Raw genomic sequence first — 15820 nt, 5'->3', positions numbered from 1 at the left:
TAATGAAATGTTATACTGTTGCCTCTTGGATATGTCATTGCAATCACATAAGTAAATATTTATTTGTATTTCGTTGGTGTTTTACACGGAGCTCAAGAATATTTCACTTCTGCGACGCCGGTCAGCATTATGGTGGGAGGACATCGGGCAGAGCTCGGGGGAATCAACCATACATAGCATAAGTAAGTAAATAATTCCAATAACGATCATAAATTAAACCAAAAAATAGCAATCTAAAGGACTTTGACATCTTTTTTTAGGAAGGTTAGGTTTTAGGAAGATTTACCTTATCGTTTAAATTTTATTCGAAATAGAATTACGTGGAGATAATTATCACCGTCATTTTATCACGTTACCAGTACTTTTATGTTGGGTGGCATGAGGGAATACAGGTTAAAAGAGATCTAAGGGCACTTAAGTTTTATACTTAATATATACATCGTAAAGAAATATGAGCTCGAGGTCATTTTCGTGAAACTTTGTATGAAAATGTCCCCGTAAGTTTACGGTGCTATACCTCCTAAATGTAATTCACATCTGCCGAAGGCCTCTGAACCCAGCCGTGAGAATATTGGTCTGGGCGGGAACGTGTCAACACCCTGATGACGTGTTAACAACTACGACAGGTTACTCCGAATTCTTGACGTATGGTAAACGCTTAACGCGTAATAACTGTTTACAAAACAAACATTTTGCACAATAAGTGATTGCATGAAGACAGCACAGTCGATGAAACAGAAATACAGTAAAAAAACTCGAGTGGCATAAGGTTGGTTTTATTGTAGTTCTATTAATGTTTATGTAAACAATAGGTTGCGTCAAAGGCGGGCATTTCGGGTTTCACATGCACATGATTTCTAAGATGGAACTTCTTGAGCCATGTTATACCAATAATGAATAAACATGTGTAAGGTAATGTAACTAATGACATGTCGAAACCAGGATGTTTTGTTCAATTCGCTTTGGTTTTCCAAGCCTCAGTTATTTAAGCGATCGCCAACTTCCGTCCACTGTTGATAGTTTTACAGCCTTTATGGATGTTCAAATCCAGTTCTGGATGCTTTGTTGTGGCTTGCGTTAAGGAAGTCTGTCAAGTCTTCGCAGGTAAAACGAAATACTTAATGGATTCCTCTCTTACTTACATGTATTTATAAATTTAAACACTCAGAGAAACCACGATAGTCTCTCGTTTTAGCAAACTTTCAAAAAGGAGGAAATATGGTGTAAAATGAGAAGATGATTGAACGAATGATCACAAGAATCAGACTGATGCACAAGATCCTAATTATCTTATCAATTGTTGGCTGTACATCTAATGGGATACTGGTTAATTAAAACTCGTGCAGTATGGGCACGGCTAGTTTTAGTAATCCAGACGTAAAATACTAGACCGATGAGAATAAACTGCCTACAGGGAGCAGATTTCAAAAGGAAAATAAAGCTTTACCAGCTACAATTTTCACGTACGCCTTAACACACAGTATTAAGACACTGTGGCAGAAACGTTTTACAGCACCCAAAATCAACACTGACGTAATAATATAAAGCAGACAAATATTTTATTTAACATAGAAAACAAATTATGGAAATATAAAGCGGGAAATGAAATATCACGCAGAAACAACTAACAAACACAAAAAAACAACAACAACATTGTTCTTCACACGGATTTCTACTGACTAGAAGTGTATATCAGACTGGAATAAGAGTAATCTGGCACTAAACAGGAGTCGACAGAAGCTAGTGATTGCCTTACAGGCGAAAATGACGTTACCAGATGTGACCCGCAGTAAAATGCTTCTGCGGTCAGGCTTGACTGCAATGGGCCGGATTGGGAACTCTGAACATGTTGAGGTCTTTGAAAATATATCTGCTGCTCCTCTTTAGACAAGATGGCGTTTATGCCGAAGGTTTCGATCAATTCGCGCGTTGGCATGACAATACTTGTCATTGGAACGTAACCTTGTTCAGAGGCGTTGCAGGGAGGATGAAACTGAGAGGTAGTCGACGTTTCCGCGACTCTCCCAGAGGTACATTGTGGAGAATCGGAATCGGAGCACAAAGCCGATGTCAGTTTGCGGAACTCTTCGTCACATTTTCGAACTCGACGACGGGCATGTCTCCTACGGAAATCTCCCTGCTCGAAGTCCTCGATGTTTGCAAGGTGAATGGACCAGTAGTTACCCTTGCCATTTTCACTGCGCCCATTTTTCACAAAGCACTCATTCAGGGAAAGGTTGTGACGGACGCTATTTCTCCAACTTTTGTCTTTGCTCTGATAATAGGGGAAGTTCTCTGAGATCCATTGATAGATTTCTGACAGAAGCAATCGTTTCTCCTCTGAACTCTGAATAGCCATGGAGATGAGAGCGATATAAGACAGGCCAGGTTTTGTTCCGGGATTCTTCTTGGCTTTTTCGATCTCGGCACAAGCAGTGTCTTTGTCGATGATACAGGCAAAATCTTCCTGCGGTAAACAAGAGGGTTTTATATCTGATTCAGTCCAACTTTCTTTCTCCTCTTTACAAGTTATCTCATTTGAATCAGGAGTTTTTGTGGTGATCCCTAAGTTGTCGGTGTACAAAGTCATGATGTTCCTAGTTTTTCTACTAAGACTTTCTGCGCTGTGTTCACCTAAGGTGCTGAGGCGATCTGACCTTCTACCTTAGCGACACAAGTTTTATACCAGCTGCCAACGGTGTATTTTTGGGGCTAATTGCCAGTGAAATTCGTCTGAGGGAGAGTTCACATGTCATGTTAAAGCGAGCTGATAAAGACCAGGCCGCAGTTTGCAGTAGATCACAGTTTCCCCTCTGTAACACGGTTAACACTACAAACAGTAAAGTGTTCCCGCCTTACTCAGAACAGGTCATTAATGTATGGCACACCAGCCTGCCCTCTGGGTTGCTTGGTTGTGTCACGCTAAACGGTTTGTTTATCTGTAAATGACTCCCGTTGCTCACACCTTAGTTATCTCCTGTAACACTCTTGACAATGCTGTTTTCTGACTAATCATTAAACGTGATTAGCAATTACTGCAAGAACAGCAAAAAAGTTCAATTACAGTCTTAAATTAAGAAAAGAAATTTAGTTTTAAGATGTGGCGTTTCTCACTGTAGTGTGGCGAGGAGAGTTTTCTTAAAACCTGATTGTTCTTGTACTTGTGGATTGGTGAAATCTAAATATATTTTTGTGGCGTATAGCTATAATCAATTTTTGAATGATGTTAAAATTCAAAATAGTGCTGGGCGTTGAACAGTTTTATTTTATATTCAATGGAACTCCGTAAAGAGTGGTGTCCTCATGATTCTATCACATCATGAGTACTTTTTCTGTACTCTGGACTTAATTATTAACTAGGAAAACAATTCTAGCCCTTTGTCATTAAACATTCATGTATACAGTTGTGTGACAAATGCATCGTTGGTGTTATTCGCAGTCTACCGAAAGATCCTGGTTTCTTCCTGTCCGTGAGAAACGTGTTCTGAGTGCAATCACGTGTCAACATCCTGATGACGTGTTAACCAGGTAACTACGACAGGTAACTCAGAACATATGGGAAACGGCTGAAGCGTAATAACTGGTGGTAACCAAACATTCTAAACACGAAGTAATTTTTTCAAGATAGTAGAATCTATCAGAGAAAAAAAAACAGAAAATAAAAACAAACAGAAACTACTAATAATTGTTCTATTCATGTTCACAGCCAGATTGAGTGAAGAGGATGGAATATATGAGCATTTGACGTCCAGCCACAAAATAGGGATGCATATAGCTTATGCATAGGATTATGCATATTAAAGGTTAAATACAACTTCTTTTCGAATAAAAGGTGTAAACTATAGCCCAATCGACGCGACGCAAAACGGCCAGTGGGATATCGTTTTCACCGTTCTTAATTGAGTTTGTTCTTATTGATTTATTTAGGAATACAGTAATTTTCTCACAATGGAATTTATTTGAGGACAATGGTTGATACAGTGTACATATCTGCACTGTTACAACCACCTTGGAACATCCAGTGGTTATAACTTCTTTGAGTTATATTCACAGCGGGTCGTCATGTCGCTGTTACACTAAGCCAGCTATCATAGGGTACCGGCAAAGCGAGCGAGACCAGCCAAAATGAAGTATCTTGCACCAGGCCAACCATCATACAGTATCTGTATCGCGAATACCAGCCAAAACACAGTATCTACCACTAGGCCAACCATCACGCGGTTTTCTTTATCACTAGAGCAACCAAAACGCTGTACCTAACACTAGGCCAACCAACTCGCAATATCAAACGTATTATTGGTGAAATCCGGTTAGTTTACCTCGTCAAAGTATAACTCTACCAATAGTCACTGTGGGTTGACCTTTGCTCTTATAGAGAGTACAATAATTCATTTTTGTCTGCATAAATGAAACTGTAATCTGCGACTCTTAGGGTATATCGCCTAACATTTATTACCTGAGTAGTCATCATGGGTATCACGTGATGCCTCAAAAGTCTTAACTCAGATGTAGTAACCGCTCTTTATACTTGCTAGGTATTAACAAGTCAAACAGCGGGTCGTAAACCTGTCTTTAATGAGACTGCTTCACAAATTCATGCAGTTTCTACAACAACCCATTTTACTCATCTTCATTCATCAAGTACAATAAACGGACTTTCCCAAGGAAAAAATTGCAAAATTAATACACAATCTTTTTATCATAAGTACTCCAATAACAGGTAACAAAAAAGCAGGAAGCCAGGGTTTTGATGATCGCAATAGTAAGTGTTTCTCATTCTCTCCCCAAAGCCCTGCCACCAGCCCGTGAGACAGACGTCTGAGAGGGATTACGTGTCAACACCATGACGACAAATGTTAACCAGGTAGTTACGAATTTTCTCGCTAGATGGCGTTCGTGTCATAGCAGTGGTTCGCGCTTGATTGCGTTGCCGGATGTGCATGAAATTCAATGGACGTGAAAGCCACTGCCAACATTGTTTAAGCATGCCTCAGTACTGTTCGGTACGCGGTTGTAGAAATTTTATTGGACATAAGTATCCAATACTAAGTATTACTTTTATACCTTTTTTCCACTTAGTGATTGTAAATAGGATTCCAAATAATAAATTATTAAATTAAATTCCAAGTAATAAATTAAATGATCTCCTTGTCCTCAGAATTTAGTACTGAATAAAGCACTCTTTCATCCAAGTCAAAAACTTCTCATATTGATTTAAATTCGAGGTTTAATTTTTGTTATTTTGCTTCTTGCTTTTGATCCTGTTGCTTTGTGATTTCTTTTCCTTTTTTCTCTCCAGACACACAGTTGGTAAAGCGTCCGAGGTAATAGATAAGTTCATTACTGATGATTTTGAGAGGAACTTTAGAAACACAGGGGTCATTTTAGACGCAACAGAAACCCCAATTAACAAACCTTCCCATGTTGATGCACAGTGTATAACTTAGTCCTCCTATAAACACCGTAACACCTTAAAACAGTGATTGGATGCACTCCTAGAGGTTCCATTTCTTACACAAGTGATTCTTATGGTTTTACTACTGCTTTACCTCAGGAGATTTGTCAGGTACCTGGCAAATGGGGGTAGTACCCCTTTAACTCTGTGAGGTTTCCTCTCCATATAAACCAGACTGCTTACAATGTACTTATTTGAATAAATCTTAGTATAGTATTAAGCACCAGTAGGAAGGTCCGCCAGCAACCCGCGGATTGTTGTGGATTTCCATTGGCCTCTGCCCGGTTTTCTCCGACCATAATACTGGCGTCTGGTGTCGGTGTCAAGTAAGGCAAATCAACACAAATAAATAAGCCCGCTCTACGGGTTCTCACACCTAATTTTTTCTTAAACTCAGAAATGGCCTTCATGCTGTTTCCGTGAAGCATTGCTTTTGCTGTGCATTGCTGTCTTGTAAGAAAGGAGGCACACAAATTTTGCTTGTTTCTGCGGCTTGTCATTTCGATGATCTCTCCAAAACGCGAAACTGCAAGACGCCATCTCCCTATACCAGGTCTTTCTGGCACTTCTTGTATTACATTCCACAATCTTGGCCTGGGAGGTGGTTATCAAGAACAGCAGAAATGTTTCATTGTAAAAATGGTGCTTAAACAGTTATGTCAGCACCTGGAATAAATCAATTTTTCAACTGCCTACTGCACATTTAAATATTATCTAATCTAAAATTCAAATGGACTGGACAAAAGCATGTTGCAGACGGCTTTCTGATCTGATAGTTCACTCAAAGATTCTAGTAATTTCTAAAAAAAAATTACCCTAGATGCTGCGCCCACCCAGTTATCTGTGTGCGGCAAAGGGAGGTAATCATGGTCAGCAGCTGAAGCCTGCAAGCTTGCTCTAGGATAAAGATACATCATGGCAAGATCTACAGATGAAATGGAGCAGTAGTTAATCCTCATCTTTCTCGCGTGATTATTAAATCCTCCCATGTTCCTGTATTTGGCAGGTCTTGGGTCATCCAGCATTCTGCCAGAGAATTTCCTCTTGCAAGGTAATTTCTCTGCCTTAACTGGAGATCCTGCAAAATAAAATGACTCGTTGCCGTCATCATTTCAGGGAATTTCAGCACTTAGGTGTATAAAGACTCTAGTTCACTTCAACTGTCAGGGTCTTAACCAATAAGGTCGCCTGTTTGAACACAACAATCCCTGCTTTGGGTGTGGATTTAAGACAGGAGGTGTGACAAGTATTACAATGGTTTACCGCTGATGATTTTGGCTTTCTGTAGTGAAATGTTCTTCAATACAGCGTTCAACACTACTCAAATAAATAAAGCAATCATACTATCCGAGGAGTTCTCCAGATTAGAAAAAAAACTTAATTACATCTGCCATTGTAGTCACTTGAAATTCAATTATATTTAATCACTCAAATTTTTCAACATTTACATATCATAAAATATAAACTTGCCAATTATTAGTTTCTGAACAATCCAGGTCACTTTTCCCAGACAACTGACAAAGTAGCAATCCTCTCGAACTGTGACATAAAATTTACCATTGTACTTGTTCTTCGGTCTGTACAACATCCTGTAAAAGTAGCCTTCAATATGCTCCATTGTCACCGGAGAGAACAAAACCCCATGTTGTGCTGTAAGCTGCTGAAGACCAGTTGAAGACGATTCCGGCTCAAGCGGTTCAGGTATCTGAAAGGCAGGGGCCCTAAAATCATGATTTCTGCCATATGCACGCAAACCTGTCAGTTTAATATAATATTTCTATGTTATACCCTATAAGTTCATTATTTACTGTTAAATTATTCCATCACCTGCAGCGGCCACAACAGAATTATTTTAGATCTTCTACTGACCTCAACATGGTGATGAGAACTTATGATTTTGCTACGTTGAAAGATATGTACATAATCTTCCTCCTAACAATGACCTCCCCTCCCCACAAATAAAACGGGCTAATTTTAGTGAATATGGTTTTACATTTCATAACTCTTAACAACTCTGTCAAACCGCCTTTCTTTACAAAGACGTACTTTTTTTGATCGTATCAGCTAAAATGTCATTTTGACGTACTGAAAGTATCTTACTGTAACACGTTCGGTTGTTGGTAATTACTTCCAAACGTGCTTATTACTGAATAAAAAAGTTTATGCGAGTGCGTACCTTTAAATCAATTCTGTTTTTCGGCCTGCAGTTGTCGCAAATCTCTTTATAAGCTCGGATTGTAGTTTTGTAACTGTCCATCGAGCGTACTTGCCGCGTCCCAGACGACATCCTGACCACTGCTATGGCATAAGCGCCACTGCCGGATTAATCTGCTGGAGCCCCCCATTCCAATGATGTCACGATTGTAAATATTTTTTCAAGACTGGGCAAATCCGATTATATTTCACCATCATCAATTTTGAACACTTATGAGAAAAATGGTAGTCTTGCGTTTTAGCAAAGTTTCAAACATGGAAAAGTAGGGTGTACAATCAGAACATCATTGAACGCATGGTAAAAAAAATCTAACTGATGAACTGCACAAGCCAAATTGCAGTGTTTCGGCTCTTGGATAACCGCCTAATAAGACACTGGTTATATAAAACTAGTGCCGTATAGAAACCGTTTACTTCTGGTGATCGCAACAGACACAAAATGTAACTAAAATGTTGAGAATTAACTCCCCACATGGAACAGATTTCAAAGAGAAAATAAGGCTTTACCAGCTACAGTTTCCACATATATATACATACATTATTCAGTGTGGGATGAGCTTTTTACACCTCCCAAAAATGAACGCTGATATGATGATGTAGACCAGGAGAATAGATTTTATTTAACATAGAAAATTAACATATTAGGAAAAAGCAGCGTGGAAATGAAAAATCACACGGAAAAATATAACAAAAGCTAAAAACCACCAAAAATACTGTTGCTCAGACTGATTTCTCCTGACTAGAAGTGTATATAAGACTGGGATACGAGTAATTCGGCATCAAATAAGAGTTGAGAGAAGGCACTGTGTGTATAACAGGCGAAAACAAGGTCATCTGATGTGCCCCACAGTGAAATGATTCTCCGTTCAGACCTGACTGCAGTGAATTAGATTGGAAATTCTGGGCATGCGGAGATCTCTGAAAATACATGTGCTGCTCCTCTTCGGACAAAATGGCGTCTATCCCGAAAGTAGCAATCAACTCGCTCGTTGCCGTCATAACACTTGTCATTGGAACGTAACCTTGCACAGAAGGACTACAAGGAGGAGATATTTGGGAAGTATTCGACGTTTCTGCGACTGTCCCAGAGCTACATTGTGAAGAATCGGAATCGGAGCACAAAGCCGAAGTCAGTTTTCGGAACTCTTCGTCGCATTTTCGCACTCGACGACGAGCATGTCTCCTACGGAAATCTCCCTGCTCAAAGTCTTCGACGTTTGCAAGGTGAATGGACCAGTAGTTACCCTTGCCATTTTCACTGCGCCCATTTTTCACAAAGCACTCATTCAGGGAAAGGTTGTGACGGACGCTGTTTCTCCAACTTTTGTCTTTGCTCTGATAATAGGGGAAGTTCTCTGAGATCCATTGGTAGATTTCTGACAGAAGCAATCGTTTCTCCTCTGAACTCTGAATAGCCATGGAGATGAGAGCGATATAAGACAGGCCAGGTTTTGTTTCCGGATTTTTTTTTGCTTTTTCGATCTCGGCACAAGCAGCATCTTTGTCTATGATGTAGGCAAAATCTTCCTGCGGTAAACAAGAGGGTTTTGTACCTGATTCAATCCAGCTTTCTTTCTCTTGTTTACAAGTTCTCTCATTTGAATCAGGACTCTTTGTGGTGATCCCCAAGTTGTCGGTGTACAAAGTCATGGTGTTCCTAGTTTTTCTATTAAGCCTTTCTGCGTTGTGTTCACCTGAGGTGCTGAGGCATTCTGACCTTCTACCTTACCGACACAAGATTTATACCCATTGCTAATGGTGTATTTCTCGGGCTAATTGCAAGCTGATTTCGTCTGAGGGAGAGTTCACATGTCATGTTAAAGCGAGCTGATAAAGACCAGGCCGCAGTTTGCAGTAGATCACAGTTTCCCCTCTGTACACGGTTAACACTACAAACAGTATAGTGTTCCCGCCTTACTCAGGGGAGGTCATTAAGGTATATTTACATCCTTGTCTTCAATAGTTTTGCATTATGTTCTCTCTCTGTTCATCCTACATGTGCCTCCATTTTAGATGAACCAATGTGCATGAGGCTATTACAGCTGAATACTGCTCCAACAGATTGGATTTGTGACAAAACCAAGTGAGTTTAGATAGCGATGATGGTAAAACCCATGTAATACACGGAATAACGACATATTGACTGTCTTCCTAACTGTCGGCGTCCCAAACCTCCGCAGATTTATAAATGATCGCCCCAGTTTATGTCGGACACTCTGGTTTCCTTTGTCTATAAAACCTACCGCCGTCGTACAAGTGAGTAATTCTTGAGTATGGCATTAAACAAAAATCAAGTGAATAAATAAACAAATAAATTGATATTTAGCAATACGTATTGGCTTTGTTTTCAGCTACATCCCTTGTCTTGTATATCGGAAGTGGAGAGCTTAGTGTCGAGGGAGAAACATATTCCAAATCTTTAAGTGAAATGAGATTACGTTTTACCTGTGGGCAAAGGTATAGAAGATTTTATTTCACCAGATCGCTAGATGTAGATATCACTCTGATATCAACCAGAACACCAGGTCGTGAACATTTAATCATTCCATTTGTAGACGATTTATAGCTGCTTTACTGCAAACATTATCAGTCCTTCACTCATGTGGTCCATTTACAACATTTCTGAATTTTGCCTCCTTTTTTCGCCTCGATTAAACCGTTGTTGTATGCATAAGCGCCTGTGAGGAGTTGAAATAAATTTCAATCCTTCCAAAATAAAAAGAGGTCATTTAATTTACTCTAATTGCATTTATAACTGGAAACTTAAGGACTGTATAAGGAAAATCTTCAGTCGCCGAATTCCTTTAGTTTACTTGCTTTGTTTATTTATCAGGCCTAACAGTTAACGACCTATTTTAAAGAATAATTCCACGGTCTATGCATTTGCATATGTTGTCTAGCAGCAGATATACATGGTACTCAATCGCACACGACGATAACCTTTAAAAGAAAGATTGAGTATAGCGTAAAACAACAGTCAAATAAATCAATAAATAAATCAAAACAAAGATTTAAAAAATGTAATCTTCTATCTGTGTTTTCAGGAAGTAGATGATTTCACTGCGATGTACCGCAAACTTTTAATTGAACCCTTGAACAAAATCTTGGAGGTTTTAAAACTTGTGTTAGCTTCCATCTTCACAACGCTGTGTATTCCATAGGGTGATGTGGTCAGGTCACAAGTATTGCTGAAGGCAGACAAAGGCCTTTAGGGTGACGCTCACCCTGGGTGTAAAAGGCCTTGACACTGAGGTGTGGGCATCTGGGTCGGGAAGTGGGCCGGGCAGGAGGTTGTGTGTTCAGAGCCTTCCACTACCATCTCTACAAAGCCACATACCAGGGGATAAAGCTGATCAAGAAGTGAAGACGGTGGTTTATGGCTGTGGATGGGATGTCACATGTGTCCAATAAACATCCTGTATATCTCATGATCCCAGGTTTTTTAGATTTTTCCATGTACATCATCATCCCTTGAAACTCTCTGGAATAGAAACCGGCGTTGTTCACTATCGTCTTCAAAAGCCTTTCTCCTGTAAAGTAATAAAATGACTTACATACCGTGCAATTTCAAGATATTGTGGATGTTTTGTTCTCTGGAACATGTTTCTTTACCTTAAGTTATATACAGTGTTGTACATATTACAACAATAGAAGTTACGCTTAATAGTCTGTCGGAATCGTATATTGTATATTTTAAAGATGAATTTTAAGACATCGGCTATCACAACAATGCACATGTATAGTAGCATATGCCTGATGTTAAGCGAAGTACATTTGTAATATAATGAAATCCTTCACTTGTAAAAATTACTACTAAAACTTTACTACATTGGTTTTTTTCCCCAGTGAACTACATGTATATTTTCCTCAAGTTGATAAAATCTTTAAATTAATAGGCCTAGTCATCATTAACTTTCCAGGAACTCGACAACCTTGCTTTCCTAAGCCATTTTGGAAGTGGACACTTATCAGCTTTTTTCGACACCACCAACTCACTGCCTCGATTAAGGTCATGATTATTTAGAAACCAGAGACAATGGGAGTTTCAGGTAAATTGTATTAGAGTAGAAGGACCTCGAGCAGTTCCACACGGTAACAAAGGCTACATTATTATCGTCGCGAATACACTGTATTTTTTTTATAACAGAAGTTCATAACATTGAAACCTGAAGCCCTACTCCTGAACTGAGCTACAAAAAATGATCTTATTTTCGTTTATTTAAGCTATGTTATACTAAAAATTGGAAACAATTTTTAAGATGGCTGTTTTGAAACAGGGTTTAGAGTAGTGGATCACATTGTAGGTAACTGGTGTAGCGCTTCATCAAAATATACAGGAATTTGTCAATTATCCAGCATTGTAACTGTTTTTGAACAATGTTGACGGTACGAAAAGAAAAGTAGTCTTCCTCGCGAAAAGTTTGAGGTTTACCATTATGCATTAGACATATTGTTAGGGTATCGGTATAATAAGCCAAAATCACTTCCCGATAACGAGCCTAACCTGGGTCAAACAGAGTAACACTCTCAAACACTGAAATGGTTGGTTTAACAATTTAATAAATCAAAGAAAATAATGATTTAAACCACAAATAGCAATGCACAGGACATATATAAAATATAATAAATGTTACAATAAATGGCGGCAGCGTACTATGTATAAATACTTCAGACCCGAGTGACGCTAGTCCTTAACTTGACTTTCCGTCGTAATCCAAATTACACCAGCTTTTCCACTACAAAGGCACTAACGATTTCTTCCAACTATAGATGTGATGTATCGATGTATCACTGTCGTATCACTATCTTATCTCTGTTTATAACTATCACTGACACTTCATTGACTCTCTCACAGCCTACAAATCTGCCGCCTTATATATTGTCATCAAAGCTTCGAGAAAAAACAAAGAAAAAACATGAACAAGGTCATTTTCCCGAAGCATCGGTCAGTCAAAACTGACTGGCTCGAAATTTACACGATGTTCTATACTTAGACTACCCGCTGTGACTGAATCGAACACGTCACGTGACCAAGGCGCGCCAGGAGATGTACAACTATAAACAAACAATGTTTTGTTACATGACAATATTTTTAGTGCATTTTCCTTACATTAATATATACGTCCAGCACTCCAATGTATAGAGTGTAAGGATAATTTTGAAGTGGTTATGAGTGATTTTAACGGCGAGCTGAATATAGGCGACAAATTAAAAAAAAAGAGACTAGAATACTTGTTTGTCTCCAGTTATAACGCGATAGGCGTTCCCTCTCTGTCCAGAAGCCTGAGTTACCTGCCGTAGCTACCTGGTTAACACGTCATCAGGGTGTTGACACGTGATCCTGCTCAGACCAATATTCTCCCAGTCCGAACGGTCTCCCGGGAGTTGCCTTCAGAAGCCACTTTTATGTTAAGGAGGATATAACATAAGACATTTTCATGAAAATGGCCACGGATATGTTTTTCTTTGCAGTGAAAGTTGTGAAGTTTTCAGTAGAATGTTGTCACTGATCTTATACTGAAATAGCAATCTTCCGTATGGGTACTCTCTAACATCATAAAATGATCAGCACATTATTCAGTTCCATGTAATGTAAATCAAATTGTTTTGCGGACTCTAACGAAAAAGTATATTTTTTATGATGTAACCTTTTAAATACTGAATCAGACTTTTCAAGTCCATCTCTATATCTTGTACTTGTATGGGTACAATCTTTGTTTACGGATTTTATATGACGTGGTCATTGCGATGACGACTCCCAAAAAAATCGTGTCAAGAATATTAGAAGAGATAGTTAGCTAACAACGGGAGCTAATTACAGGTAAACAAACTAATAAGGTCAACAAACTATTTAGTGTGAGCGATTCAAACAACCCAGAAAAGGGGAGGGCGGTGTGCCATATCTTAATGACCTCCCTTGAGTAAAGGCGTGGGCACTACACTGTGTTTGCTGTTACCTGTGATACACTGCAAACTGGTGCCATGTTCGCTTTAGCATGACATGTGAATTCTTCCCCGAATTGTCAGGCTAGGGCTGGTATCTATCCCGATAGCTCCTATGTATTATGTATGGATGCACCGGCTAGCTGGCTGGCTGGCAACGATGTATACAATGTATACAAGGCGCAGCCGAGCCAAAAAAAAAACCACGTGTCCAAACAAAAACCACGTGTCAAAACAAAGCACAGCTGACAACATTGTTGGTCTGACTGCAGGCTGGCTGGTGGGTAGGATCGCTCAGCGTGTCTTTGCAACACTGTTCGCCCAGGAAGGCTCACTGCTGCAGGCAGAGGGTCGGTGTTATGAACCGTAGAGCCTGTCGGTGGGATTTCCCTGTCTGACTACCTGTGGGTTGTGGTAGGGATGGTTGGATCGACACCCCACCCAAACATACATGCACACTGGAGACTCCACTCTACTCTACTAGACTAGACTAGACTATACTAGACTAGACTATACTACACTCTACTATACTATACTATACTATACCATACTATACCGCACTCCACGCCACTCTATACTATATATAGGCGGTCTGAGGTGGGTTCACTCATTACACACAACAGACACCAAGCAGCAAGGTCAGTGGCAGGCGGACCTGGTCGACATGACAGCGTTCGCCAAAGAGAATGACAACAACCGTTACCTACTGACCTGCATCGATGTGCTCTCCAAGTATGCCTGGGTGATGCCACTCCGGGCCAAAACCGGGGCTTATTTGATCGAGGCATTTCAACAGATTTTTCAAGACGGGTCGCCAACCGTTGTACCTGCAAACGGACGAGGGGAAAGAGTTTCTGAACAGACCGTTTCAAGCCTTTTTAAAGGACAAAGGGGTGTTTTTCTTTCACACGTTTAACGAAACCAAGCCTCCGTGGTAGAACGGTTCAACCGCACTTTGAAAGGTCGCATGTACAAATATTTCACCGCTCACAACACTCGGCGCTACCTGGCGCTGGTTCGCGGTTACAATCAAGCCTACCACCGAAGCATACGACGAGCTCCTATCGACGTCACCCCCCAGAACCAGAAGGAAGTCCGCCAAGTCTTGTACGATCCACCCACAGCCAAACGTTCGGTCCACCGGTGTCAGGCCGGTGATCTCGTGCGTATCAGTAAGGTAAAAGGGAAATTTGAAAAATCATACCTGCCGAATTGGAGCACGGAAATGTTCCGCATCGTCCGCTCCCACCCTCAACAGCCTGCTGTGTACACACTGGAGGATTTGAACGGGGACCAATTGCTAGGGACGTTTTACGAAACCGAACTCCAACCGGTGACAGCCGCGGTGGATAAGTTTTATCAGGTGGAGAAGATCTTAAAAAAGGAGCGTCGGCGAGGGAAACTGTACTATTGGGTGAAGTGGGTGGGTTATCCACCCAGCTTTAATTCTTGGGTGCCGGCCACGGACGTGGAACGTATTTAAACCCGAGGCTAACGAGGTCGCTACCACTTCCGACTGACCTGCCTCAAGGGATGGATCGGTGTATACAAGGCTTGCGCGAGAATAAAGGGACCGTAGCAGCCGTACTGGGGGTTCTCTTGTACATCGGTGCTTTAGTGGGTGGATTGGCTGCGGAACTCAGCCTACAATTGCTCCAAGACCAGTCAACCCTGCAATATCTACGAGGACAACTGAACAAGACGCGTTTCCGCTGGATTGGGACACCTGTATCGCCACCCCAACCACCATCAATTGCCCGTCGGTTTGACAATACCGAGAACGCCGTCACTGCCACTAGCGCCATTACCCCGAGCTGGGATCGAACTCCCACGTCACAACCCTCCACACCCACCACAACCACACTACACCGACGACACCCACTCTCCTCAAACTCCTCACCCCCATCACCCACCCCTACTCACCCCACCACACCAATACCTAGCATCGTTTCCACACCTGTCTATCTACCCCCTAACACAACACAGGTAACACAGGCAACACAGACAACACAGGTAACACAGGTAACACAGGCAACGCAGGCAACGCAGGCGACACAGGTACCATCACCTGCCGTCACTCCCCCACTATCCACCACCCCCACCCGTACGACGATCCAAACCGCCGAAGGAGTTAGTTTCTACCCATGGACACGCGATGGGAGCATCCCTTTACCTGCATTGTCAGCGGCCCGACGGGATCTGGGAAGT

At 40.9% G+C, this 15820-nt stretch overlaps 2 protein-coding genes across 2 annotated transcripts; one reads left to right on the top strand and one right to left on the bottom strand.

The window, feature by feature from the left end:
* Nucleotides 1-8389: 8389 nt before the first annotated feature.
* LOC135473603 (hepatocyte nuclear factor 3-gamma-like) lies at nucleotides 8390-9319 on the bottom strand. Its single transcript, XM_064753462.1, has one exon. It carries the CDS (start codon nucleotides 9317-9319, stop codon nucleotides 8390-8392), a length of 930 nt encoding a protein of 309 aa, XP_064609532.1.
* A 5260-nt stretch (nucleotides 9320-14579) lies between these two features.
* LOC135473602 (uncharacterized) lies at nucleotides 14580-15095 on the top strand. Its single transcript, XM_064753461.1, has one exon. It carries the CDS (start codon nucleotides 14580-14582, stop codon nucleotides 15093-15095), a length of 516 nt encoding a protein of 171 aa, XP_064609531.1.
* Nucleotides 15096-15820: the final 725 nt, after the last annotated feature.

Source organism: Liolophura sinensis, chromosome 8 (assembly GCF_032854445.1).
Source record: "Liolophura sinensis isolate JHLJ2023 chromosome 8, CUHK_Ljap_v2, whole genome shotgun sequence".
NCBI lineage: Eukaryota > Metazoa > Mollusca > Polyplacophora > Chitonida > Chitonidae > Liolophura > Liolophura sinensis.
This window is presented reverse-complemented; position numbering and strand designations above follow the sequence as displayed.

Coding starts and splice junctions, on each gene's coding strand:
- LOC135473602 (XM_064753461.1), top strand. CDS start 14,580: ATGTACAAATATTTCACCGCTCACAACACTCGGCGCTACCTGGCGCTG.
- LOC135473603 (XM_064753462.1), bottom strand. CDS start 9,319: ATGACTTTGTACACCGACAACTTGGGGATCACCACAAAGAGTCCTGAT.